The following is a 12,500-nucleotide window of genomic DNA, read 5'->3' on the forward strand; positions in this document are numbered from 1 at the left end:
ACACACATTCAATCACTCACTCACTCACTGACACACACACACACACACACACACATACAGAATCTCTGCTGTGGTTTTCCTGCCAAAAGCACTAAAAATGCAGAACAGAAAATCACATTAATAAATCAGTAGCAATAAGACTGTACAACAGAGGTTTTGAAAGAGTTTATAAAGAACTTTAAGCTTTAAATACAAACTCAGACACAATATTGTAGCAAAAACGGAACATATTTACAACACACAAGAGTCAGAAAAATGTCATGATTGCAATAACACGGTGAGGAGTGAGAAAGAACTGAACATGAATAGAAGCAGATTTAAAAAACAGGAAAAATATGTATTATTATTATTATTATTATTTATAAATAATTTAAATGACAAGGCCACTGATAATACAGATTTACTAACACTAATTATTACTGATCTAATGATGTATAAAAATATAAACATTGATAAAAATACAAACCACTGAAACAAACACATGTAAGTATGTTTTGAATCTCACTGAACATGTCAGGTCACATATAATATTATAGGAATATTCCTTCAAATAAAATAATTTATGTATGATTTTGTGACATTATTTTAAAGACAATGAAGCACAATTTCCCTATAGTAATAATTAAATTTATTTTATATATATACACACACACACACACACACACACACACACACACAGTTGTAATCGAAATTATTCAACCCCATTGCAAATGGGTTTTTTGACAAAATTTACAGACTTTCAGCTGTTTGCAATGAACAACTTTCAAAATTCTATTTATTCACAAAAAAAAAAAAAATTAAATAGCTGAACACAACAAATGTTTCAGGTGATTTCCCCAAATTCAACTGAAAATGACTTGAGCAGTCTCAAAATGACTGAACCCCCTGAATAGATTCCCTCACAACAGCAAAAATCTGCTCAATTGTCTTAACCCTCTGGGGACTAAGCTCTTTTTGGTCCGTTTTCTCTATTTTTAGATTTGGGCTTGTAAACTATATGTAATGGAGATAGAACACTATGTGTTTGGTATCTATGGATTCAGAAGACCCTAAGCTAACATAAGCACACATGTAATATGTTTATAAAGGAAGTATGAGTGAAAATGTACCATAAACTAAAGAATTTCAAAAACGGAAATTAGATTTTTGGCATTTATTTTTCTGTAAATCACACATCACACAACAATAGTGAACAGTTTTCGAACAAAAAATATATTTGTCAAAGCCTTTGCTTGACAGACATGTGTAATTGTTAAATAAAATGTGTAAAGAACAATGAAAAAATTAACTTTATTTACAAATAGTCCCAGGTGTTTTTCTTAGGAATTTTCTAAGCAATGCTTTCTCCTCGTCACTCTCCAGTAATTGTTCCAGAGCTTGTTCCACCGTAAATCGTTTACTGCTAGCCATCATAAAAGTGCTAAAACAATAAATAATGCTATAATTGTATGTGTATATATATATATATATATATATTATAATTGTTCTGTCTCTCTCTCATATCTCTGTGCGCTCTCGCTCCGTAAAGCCTTGTTTATACTCGACGCGTCCGTCAAACGCTGTTTGCGTAATAGTATGTAGTACCACCCCTTGCAAGGCTACAGAGTCCTCCGATTTGCTAGAATACGTCATGGTAACCTTCCTCTGATTGGGTAAGAAAAATATTCCTCCATCGGCAATTTTTCCATTGGTTGTTGCTCGTGAATCTGCCAAACAACATCGACTTCATTGGACTTTGACGAAGTGGTATTGCGCAACAAGGAAGTGTGTATACCAGCCGGGTAAGTTTGTTATCATTTTTTTAAGCGGAATCTGAGGAAGACGGCAAAAAAGACCGCACCTCGCTATCATTAATAGTTTTTAAGATAATTACACATTTGTAAAAGTATGTCATTTTGGGCGGTACCGCCCAATCCGTCCCCTGAGGGTTAAACATACGTGATGCAACTCATCAAGGGCTTCATTAGTTGCACCAGGTGAGTTTGAGCTAGAACACATGAAATATCTGAACTGACTAGGTTTGTTGAGTCACATTTGACAGCATGTTAGAAATATGTTAAAAGAATGGTCCAAAAAGTTAAGAGAAGATATAATCACCCTTCACAAACCAAGAACAGGATACAAAAAGATAGCGAAGGCACTAAATGTTCCTAGAGACACAGTTGGAAACATAGTTCGCAAGTTCACAACCAGATTTCTGAGAAGGCAGGTTCAGAAAAACTCTTGAGTGACTGCAAAAGACCTACAGCAAGACTTAGTACTGAGGTTTCAGCTTGAACTGTCAGGCTCGTAATAAACAAATGCCAGAACAGCAGGACTACACCACGACTGACACAAATGCACAAGAAAAGTGCTCAAAATCATATAAATAAGACACAGTGGTTTGGGGATTCTGTTCTGTGGAGCGATGAAACTTGGGTCTTATCTAGCGAAACGATCTGTCATTTTATAAAAAGAAACAAAAAAATATTTATATACTTTTGAACCACTAATGCTGTACAAATAATGTGTGTAGAGAGTGTGTCTGTAATAGATGTGACAGATGAGCAGGAGAAAAAACTGACTTTTGTACACTTTCTTTTATTTCCCTTTCTATTTGTGGCCAGAGTTGAATGTTTATTTGTATGCTTTTTCTCACTCAATGCCCATGTATGCGGATGAGTGTGACGTTTAAGTCATTTTATTAAATAATACGCCATCTCTCGTCTCTCGTGCGTCTTTTCCTCCAATAACACATATTGTTTTTCTCTCTGGGCAACAACATCCAACTTTGCATTACACACGCGAGACGTAGGAAGAAGTACCGCCCTAGTGTTTACAAAGTGAACGTGCAAAGACAAACGCCATTTACAAAAAAAAAAATTTAATAAAAGATAAAACAATGATGTCGGACTATTTTGAAGTTGGAGGAGAAAATGAGATGGAGTGATTACGTACTGTGTGGCGTATCAAAGAGCTAGTGCCAAACCAGCATTTGTGGTTAAAAGTATATAAATGTTTATTTTGTTTATAAAATGTCCGCTGGTTTGTCTAGATCAGACTCTTATTCCTCGGCTGGGATCGTGTCGAGACTTTGAAGCTGCACTGAAACTCACATCTGGACCTGGACAGCATTGAAGTCACTATATGGAGAAAAATCCTGAAAGGTTTTCCTGGAAAACCTTCATTTCTTTTCGACTGAAGAAAGAAACACATGAACATCTTGGATGACGTGAGGGAGAGTAAATCATTAGGAGATTTTAATTCTGAAGTGAACTATTTCTTTAAGCATGGTGGGGCTCGTGATGCTCTGCGGCTGCTTTACATCCTCTGGCATTGAGCTATTTCAATTACTTTTGTTTGATTTGTTCAAAATAAAAAAGTCTGTCAATTTTGCTAATAAACTGGGGGTTGAATAATTTCGATAACAACTGTGTGTATATATATACACCATTAACTTGGAAAACAAACACAATCTAGTGTGTGTGTGTGTGTGTGTGTGTGTGTGTGTGTGTTTGTGTGTGTGTGTGTGTGTGTGTGTGAGTGTGTGTGTGTGTGTGTGTGTGTGTGTGTGTGTGTGTGTGTGTGTGTGTGTGTGTGTGTGTGTGTGTGTGTGTGTGTGTGTGTGTGTGTGTGTGTGTGTGTGTGTGTGTGTGTGTGTGTGTGTGTGTGTGTGTGTGTGCGTGTGTGTGTGTGTGTCACTGATCTGTCCTGTTGTCTCTATCACTGCAGGCTCCTCGTCTCAGACTCAGATCATCCACTGTGATTTCTCCATGTTTCCCTCGCCGTCTCTGAGCCTTCAGCACAATCTGATACAAAACAACATCAGTCAATAAACTACAATCAAAATTAACATAGGCCTAATCAACAATCAGAAACGGCAGGATCGATAATATCATAACATACTAAATACTATTTACACAGCTTTGGTGTTAATGTTTTAAACCAACAAATTAAGTCAAATGAAAACTCCAGTTTTTCATGATTTTGATTTTGAAACTCAACGAAAAATCATGTTGCATGTTTTGCAATCCTGCATAATTTTCCATTTAACTGCAAAATAATCTCAAAAAGCACCGTACTACTTAGAGTCATGTGATAAAGAAACATAACAGTTAATTCAGTCTACAGTGAAGATTGTGCAGTTCTTTTATTTTACATTTGATTATTCAATATCTGTAGTATTTAGCAAATAAATACTAAATCTACCAGAAAAACTTAAAGCACTTCTTATTTCATTAGTATCTTTATCTTATTGTTTGTCATTTTCTTTGGTATTATTTTTATAACAAAATTTTTTAAAAAAGTAAAAGTTGTCAGAATTTGGTAAGATACAAAAATAATGTATCACTATTGTACATCTAGCTTCATACATAATATGGTAAATTTGATATTCTAATTATTTTTTTAAAAATCAGTAATTTTTGCAAAAATCCTAGTGGGACTGAAAAGTTCAGCAATGAACTGGTTCAGTGTTTAAAGGTGCTCAAACCGATGTCACGCGTTTTTTTAGGCCAAAACATTTTTTGTCACATACAACAAACATCTCCTCACTATCCGCTAGCTGCCTGTCCCCTGAACACACTGTAAAACACGCGGTCTCTGCAGACACCCCAGGCTCCACAAACGGCAACAAAAACAAACTGGGCTTACCCGCACCACGAAACATAACAAACTGTTCCAGCCAATAACCGATAAGAAGGGTTTGGGGGCGGGGTTTGGGGGGTTAGTGCGCGGATGAGGAGGAGGGAGGGTCTAGCTAGCCTTCGTTTTGTTTGACAATACTTTAAACGTCAACAAGAAGTGATGTCACCCGACATCGCTTAGAGCACCTTTGAGTAAAAGAAAATGTCACTCTAAAAAATCTTGGGTTACTTTTTCTACCCAAATCCTGGGTTGAGCCTTTTGGGTAAATTTTTTGGGGTATTTTTTCAGTGTTTGGGTAGTTTTTGTGTTACCCAGCTCCTGGGTCAGAAGCAACAACCCAATTTTTGGTTAGTTTTGTGTTACCCAGATCCTGGGTCACACGCAACAACCCAGTGTTTGGCGATTTGAGTCTCCTAAACGAGTGTCGCGTCGATCTTTTAGCGTGATGGAAACATCTGATGCCTTGGATACAATTTTATGATTTTATTAAAAAAGAAACAGAATATAAATACTTAGGATGTTAAAATGTGTTCTCAGAACTGTACACTGATTGTTTATGGCCAGGTTATGAACACAACCCAAGCTCCGGCACGAGATCCAGCGCCATTACTGTGGAAACGGGACAACAGAGACTGGTCCATTACACTTGAATTACTTCTAAATGTTTCATTTTTACTTCTATTTGTTAAAAGAGCTTAAATGTATGCAATATGTATTCAAAACTATATAAAATATGATCAAAAATAAAGTAAATATCATGCAAACCAGTGATTGTGTGGAGTATTTTTTTTATTTAAGTTAATCCGTAAAAATTAATAAATGTATGAAGTAAAAAACTAAAAAAAAGCTAGTACTACAGTAAAAATGAATCAACCCAGTATGATCTGTTAAACCAACCTATTATGCTGGGTTAAATAAACAACCCAATTTGTTGGGTAAAATTAACCCAACATGTGTTCTGTCTTATATTTACCCAGTCCTTGGGTTGAAAACAACCCAAATTGGCTTGTTTTTAACCAAGGTATTTTAACCTGATGATTTATTCATGCTTACATCAACAAGGCCCCGCCCCCCAAGTGTGATTTGGGTGTGTCTCCAGCCGTGTCCTCCAGTCGTGGTCCAGACTGACGGGCTGTGACTCCGTCCCTTTCTGACAAACACTTGAAGAGAGCCGATGTGGTTTCCGTGGAGACGGTGTCTAAACGCCAGACAGAGGTCGCCGCCCTTCCATGCCTTTGTGGGCGTGGCCAGTGGCACTGTAAGCCGCGCCCCTTTGACACTACGTCTGTTCGTTGCCTCTGGTGCTGACAGGTACCGCCCACCTGAGAGTGATTGACAGGTAAGAAAGCTTTTGTTGCACAGTCAAACCAAAAATTATTCAGCCACCAGATATAATTTTTACTAGTGTGTGCAGGACACTATAGTTCATTTATGTAAGTGAGGAGAGCAAAATAAAGTAAACTGTGACATTTTATACCAAAATATTCTTCATACAGTGATTACCAGTAAAATGTATAGAAATTTGACACTTTGAGCTGATCATGTTTTGCTGAAGTGTTTTTTCTTGAATTGCTAATGCACCTTTTTACACCACAGACTGAACAACATGAAGCATTGCTTGGTGATTAGTTGAGCTAAATTGCAGACTTGTAAAGTACTGGAGTAATTTTACTTGATTACTGTACTTAAGTATTATTTTTTGGGATTTTTTTACTTCACTTGAGTACAATTAAAAATCAATACTTTTACTTAATTAAATTTTTTTAGAAAAAAAATACTTTTTACTCCTTACAATTTTATTTACAGTCAAAAAGTACTTCTTTTTTGGAGATCACTTCATTCTAATTTCCCTTGCTATTACCAAACCAGTTGAATTGTGCTGATTCCCAGTTTAATTTAAATGTTATTTACATGACAAAAATGTTTTCACATTCCATGAAATTGGTCAGACATGTTCCCTGGTCCTCTGGAAGTGACGTCTTGTCGCATCTATATCTGCATAGACTGCTGTGAGAGGCTTTTCAGCACTAAAAGAGCTAGGCTTCACACTCACAATTTTAAAAATCAGCTTCTGCTTAAGTTAAATACAAGGTTTTACAACTTTGAGTAGCATGTTCGCTTACTGGCATTCGATAGTAGACTTATAGTTTGATAATTAAATACAATTAAATACAAACAGTTCTAAAGCAGGATAAAACCTTGTATGTGGTTCATTCACTTCATGTTTTTAGAGATTAAAAGCTTAAACAAGAATCTCTAGTTTTCATTCTTGCTGTTACTTTTACTTAAAGGAACTGTGTTCCTTTCTTGAAAGAAATAGCATCTGTGAGGATTTTCAGTCCGAATTTAGATCGCACCATAGCACTGAGACAGCTCTCATTAGAGTCACAAATGATTTGCTCTTATCATCCGATCGTGGTTGTATCTCACTATTAGTGTTAGTGGAATTGCACTAGCATGGTTTAAATCATATTTATCTGACCGCTATCAGTTTGTAGCAGTAAAAGAAGAGATGTCTTATCGATCACAAGTTCAGTATGGCGTACCACAAGGCTCAGTACTAGGACCGCTGCTGTTCACTCTGTACATGCTACCTTTAGGAGATATCATTAGGAAACATGGAATTAGTTTTCACTGTTATGCTGATGATACTCAGCTGTATATTTCTTCAAAACCTAACGAAACATACCAATTCACAAAATTAATGGAATGCATTGTTGATATAAAAAATTGGATGACTAGTAATTTCCTACTACTAAATTCTGAAAAAACAGAGATTCTAATTATTGGACAAAAAACTTCCTCACGTAATAACCTAGAATACTGTCTAACACTTGATGGCTGCTCTGTTAAGTCTTCGTCGTCAGTTAGGAACCTGGGTGTGCTCTTTGATACCAATCTTTCATTTGAAAGTCACGTGTCTAGTGTCTGTAAAACCACATTTTTCCATCTTAAAAATATATCTAAATTACATCATATGCTCTCATTGACAAATGCGGAACAACTAGTTCATGCGTTCATGACATCAAGGCTAGATTATTGTAATGCTCTACTGGGTGGTTGCCCTGCAGGCTTAATAAACAAACTACAGCTAGTTCAAAACGCAGCCGCTAGAGTTCTTACCAGAACCAGGAAGTACGACCATATTAGCCCGGTTCTGTCAACACTGCATTGGCTCCCTATTAAACATCGTATAAATTTTGAAATATTGCTGATTACTTACAAAGCACTAAATGGTTTAGCTCCCCAGTACTTGAGCGAGCATTTAACGCATTATAGTCCTTCACGTCTATTGCGATCTCAAAACTCCGGCCAGTTGATAATACCTACAATATCAAAATCGACTGCTGACGGTAGATCCTTTTCCTATTTAGCACCAGAACTTTGGAACAATCTTCCTTACATTGTCCGGGAAGCAGACACAGTCTGTCAGTTCAAAGCTAGACTAAAAACACATCTCTTTGACCTAGCATTCACATAACACTCTATAGCCTTCTATAATTCAATATTAGGCTGCTTAGATTAGGTCAGCCGGAACTGGGAACACTTCCCTCAAATCCTGATGTACTCGTTACATCATAAGAAGAATGGCATCTACGCTAATTTAAGTGTCTTTTTTTATCCCAAGGTTTTCCCGCAGCCTGCCGGATCCGGGCCGTTTCCAGATCTGACGAAGGACTTTCGCCTGGACCCGATGACAATGCAGTGCTGAAGTGCCAACTAGCCTCTCCCTATGGAGGATCCCTATACCACTCTACAGATAAAGCGTTGTGGAATTTTTTAGGTTCGCGTACCTACCCAAAGTGATAAGATAAAATAAAATTCTGCATCAAAATTTATAGACAAGACAAGTAGTTTGTTTAGGCATGGTTTGTAAGGAATTACGAACCTGCGCACATATATTCAAATGCACATAACTATAGAATCAATTCTTAATGCGCATGTGAACGCCATCAGCGTCTATCACAGGTTCACGTTTAAAGTCTGTTTAGAGAGAACGGTGTCGTCTTAGCGGCCCCTAATTTAATAACAAATGATCATTTAGACGGAAGTGAATCAATCAAAACTAACTTTAGCTGGAAAAAACATTTTCCAAGAGCCACTATAAAACCAAACCAATCTCTGTTACCTTAAATTATATGTTTATCTCTGTAAAGCTGCTTTGAAACAATCTACATTGTTAAAAGCGCTATATAAATGAAGATGACTTGACTTCTTTAATACTCAAGAACAATTTTAACGTGATACTTTTTTACTTTTACTCAAGTACGATTCTGGCCAGATACTTCTACTTTTAATTGAGTAAAATTTTGCCTCAGTACTTGCACTTTCACTTGAGTAACATTTTTGAGTACTTTTTACACCTCTGCTAAATTGGTATTATCTAATCGTGTTATTATCTAATTATTATCTAAACATCTGACAGATATTTAACATAATTCATGTGTGAGACAGTCTAATAGAAGGATGGACAAAACCTATGAAATATCAACTGATTTAATAACTCTGAGTTCTTGTCATGTTTTATTACTATTTTCTAAACTATAGTGAATAAACTGTGATAATGTGAGAGATACTGAAGGTGTCTGAATAAATTTTGGTTTGACTGTATATGTGTATGTAAGTACAGTATAAGTTCATTAACCTGTACTTTTTTGGGGGGGAATTCCCAAATTTTGGGAATTTTTGTTTTTCACCAGATGTTCTGTGTAATTCTGATGTGTTTTACCAGCAGGATCATCTCTGATTTCCCATTTTAGATCTCCTTCTGAGTCCTTCATCCAAAAACACAAACCCTCATCAAACGAGCAGCTCACAACACCAGTCGCTGAAACACACACACACACACACACACACACACACACACGTCAGTAAGATACACTGGTTTGTCTCGTCTATTTTGCAGAAAATGTGAATGTTACCTGGATCATCTCGCACATACTCCGCTGTGTTTCCCAGCTCAACGTCAAAGTCCCAGTCGAAAAGGTTGTTCTCGTAACGTGGAACTAAAAGAAGAGAAATAAACCAATCAGAATGGTTCTTATTAATTAACAGACACTCAGTTGTTATATTGTTAACTCTATGGTACTCTACAGTCATTTTTGACTGAAGCATGTTACGCTGAGTTTTGTTTTTTGTTTTTACTTCATCGGAATGGTACAAAACTTGCCTTGGTAAAGGTACACACACACACACACACACACACACACACACACACACACACACACGCTTTGGAAATGAATGAGAGTTTCCTCTAGTGGAAGCGTTCGGTACTGCACCCACACACACTCTCACTGAAAGATCATCTTTATAGATATAAACCTCACATTTGGAACACAACTTGTTTAGTTTTATGGCTTTGATTTTAGAAACCATGTTTTGAAAAGTCTATATTTCATATAAAAACAAAAAACATATGTGTCCATAACAATAAAAACTTCAGAAATAAGTTGCCACGTGTCTTCTTTAAAAACAAACCCAACTTCAGTCTGTGCTCCAAAACATTCAAGATTTTTGACGGTTTAAGCTGGAAATTAAATTTTCATGTCTATGCTCAAAAAAGTTAATAAATGGATTATAAACTAGTGCATAAATATAACTGAGTGTCATACAATCCCCTAAAAATACAAAATATTAAATAAAAACATTATCAAAATAAAAGATATTACATTAATTTCATTGAAATAAAATGAATAATAATTTTTGACTGCCACGTGAGGATTTATGATTGAAATAGCTTCGAATGGTGATGTCTGATGTGTCATTACACCAGTTTTATGATTCTTTAAAAGTACAGTAGAAAAAAAAGACCTAAGAGTTGTTAAGTTTGATTCATTTAATGTAAGTGAATCACTGTAATCATTTTAATGAACAGATTCAATCCCGGCTAAGAACGTTTCCATTCATTTATAAAAACATTATTTGGTAACACTTTACAATAAGGTTGATTAGTTAATTACATTAATTAGCATGAAGTAATAATGAACTTCACTTATATGATTTTCATGATTTGTTATTGCAACTTTTTTCTTTTGTCAAATCAACTTAAATAATTAACTTGGTTAAGATAACATAATATCTCCTTTGCATTACTGTAACTCAAATTTTTAATTTCAATGAACTCAAAATTTTAAGGCAACCAGATAACTTAGTTTTTAAATTTGAAACCTACAATTATTTTATTATTTTTACAGTGTAGTAACATTTAAAAAAAATAATCAATGAACGATGCATACATAATGTTTTTGTGCACATTTTGAGAACATTATTAAAGACCAGATAACTTTGAACAAACGTTCTATTAACGTTACTGGAAGAACATTTGTTCATAACCAGAACAAGAAGTGTGTAATGTTAACATTTTAAGTATCTGTGTGTGTGTAATATTGTGCATGTCTCACTGTGTACGTCTCCTCTGGGCTTTGCGGTGCTCTCTCGGTGGACGTGGTTATCCAGAGTCGTGGTGGAGCTCGTCTCCAGGGTCGTGTTCGATACAGACGCGAGCGCTGTCGTGGTTATTACGGGACCTGTAGTTGGAAGCGTCTCTGTAGTTGTGGACGTCGTAGTTGGACTTGTGGTCGTCGTTTCCAGGGCTGTTGTAGTTGTAGATTCCGTTGTTGCCAGGGCTGTTGTAGTTGTAGATTCTGTTGTTGCCAGGGCTGTTGTAGTTGTAGATTCCGTTGTTGCCAGGGCTGTTGTAGTTTTAGATTCTGTTGTTGCCAGGGCTGTTGTAGTTGTAGATTCTGTTGTTGCCAGGGCTGTTGTAGTTGTAGATTCCGTTGTTGCCAGGGCTGTTGTAGTTGTAGATTCTGTTGTTGCCAGGGCTGTTGTAGTTGTAGATTCTGTTGTTGCCAGGGCTGTTGTAGTTGTAGATTCCGTCGTTGTCATAGAAACAGTAGTTGGTGTTACTTTTGTAAAAGCATTGCTTGTTGGAACTGAAGTTCCTGTGGTGAAAGTAGTGGTGGGAATTGCTATGGCTGTTGTTGTGGTTTTTTCTTTGGTGGTTGTCATGGGAGTTGTTGTTGTTGTTGTTGTTGTTGTTGTTTTAGTGGTTGTCATGGGAGATGTTGTTGTGTTTTTTTCTTTGGTTGTTGTCATGGGAGTTGTTGTTGTTTTTTTGGTGGTTGTCATGGGAGATGTTGTTGTGGTTTTTTCTTTGGTGGTTGTCATGGGAGCTGTTGTTGTGGTTTTTTCTTTGCTGGTTGTCATGGGAGCGGTTGCCGTATAGACGGTGGTCGGACTGCCTGTGACTTTCACTGGTCTCGCAGGTTCAATAGTGACTTTAACAACAGCTGCAAAAACACACAGCATCACTTAACCCTCATCCTTCCCTCACACTTCGTAACACATCTTTCCCTCATGGGTCAAAATGACCCGAAGCCCTAAAATTATAGCAAAAGAAATGTTTCTCCTCAAAGCTTATTTATTTCATTTTGTTAATATCTTTTCTATTTTTTAATGCAATTTTTGGTTATTTCTTATTTTATTTCCCTTTAAATTACTAGATTCGATCAATAAATAATAAATAAATAAATAGTAATTTAAGCACATTCCTCACATTCTTTAAACTTAAATTCAAAATAACTCACAATTTCAAGCATAACCCTTTTAATTCAGCTCAAAATATCTTACATTGTGTGTCTTTGCAGAACTCTTGTGGAAAAAAATATTATAACATGATATTTCATGACTCTAGATGTCCTTATATCTCTATATGGAGTAAATGAGCTGTTGCCCTGGGTCCTAAAGTCAGTTTCTTCAGTATGCATTCAGATACACAGGTAGACATTATAAAATCATTTTTTGGTAAAGTTTTAGCATTTTTTGTTTGAATTTTGAGCATTTGTATGTTTTTCTATGTGTACTGAAGCATT

At 36.1% G+C, this 12,500-nt stretch overlaps 1 protein-coding gene across 1 annotated transcript in view; it reads right to left on the minus strand.

Moving 5' to 3' along the window:
* Positions 1–3,463: 3,463 nt before the first annotated feature.
* The window catches only part of LOC143725569 (nephronectin), a 20,523-nt gene continuing 11,486 nt past the window's right edge, over positions 3,464–12,500 (minus strand). Inside the window, exons 8-12 of the mRNA XM_077218049.1 lie at positions 11,028–11,918; positions 9,549–9,632; positions 9,356–9,454; positions 5,680–5,948; positions 3,464–3,788 (exon numbers count right to left, since the gene is read on the minus strand). Of these exons, the coding sequence (XP_077074164.1) occupies positions 3,678–3,788; positions 5,680–5,948; positions 9,356–9,454; positions 9,549–9,632; positions 11,028–11,918 (1,454 nt within the window). The 3' untranslated portion in view covers positions 3,464–3,677. The remainder of the gene's footprint in view (positions 3,789–5,679; positions 5,949–9,355; positions 9,455–9,548; positions 9,633–11,027; positions 11,919–12,500) is intronic.

The sequence above is a fragment of the Siphateles boraxobius genome, unplaced genomic scaffold (genome assembly GCF_051911475.1).
Source record: "Siphateles boraxobius isolate OS27281-9 unplaced genomic scaffold, OSU_SipBor_1 77, whole genome shotgun sequence".
Lineage (NCBI taxonomy): Eukaryota > Metazoa > Chordata > Actinopteri > Cypriniformes > Leuciscidae > Siphateles > Siphateles boraxobius.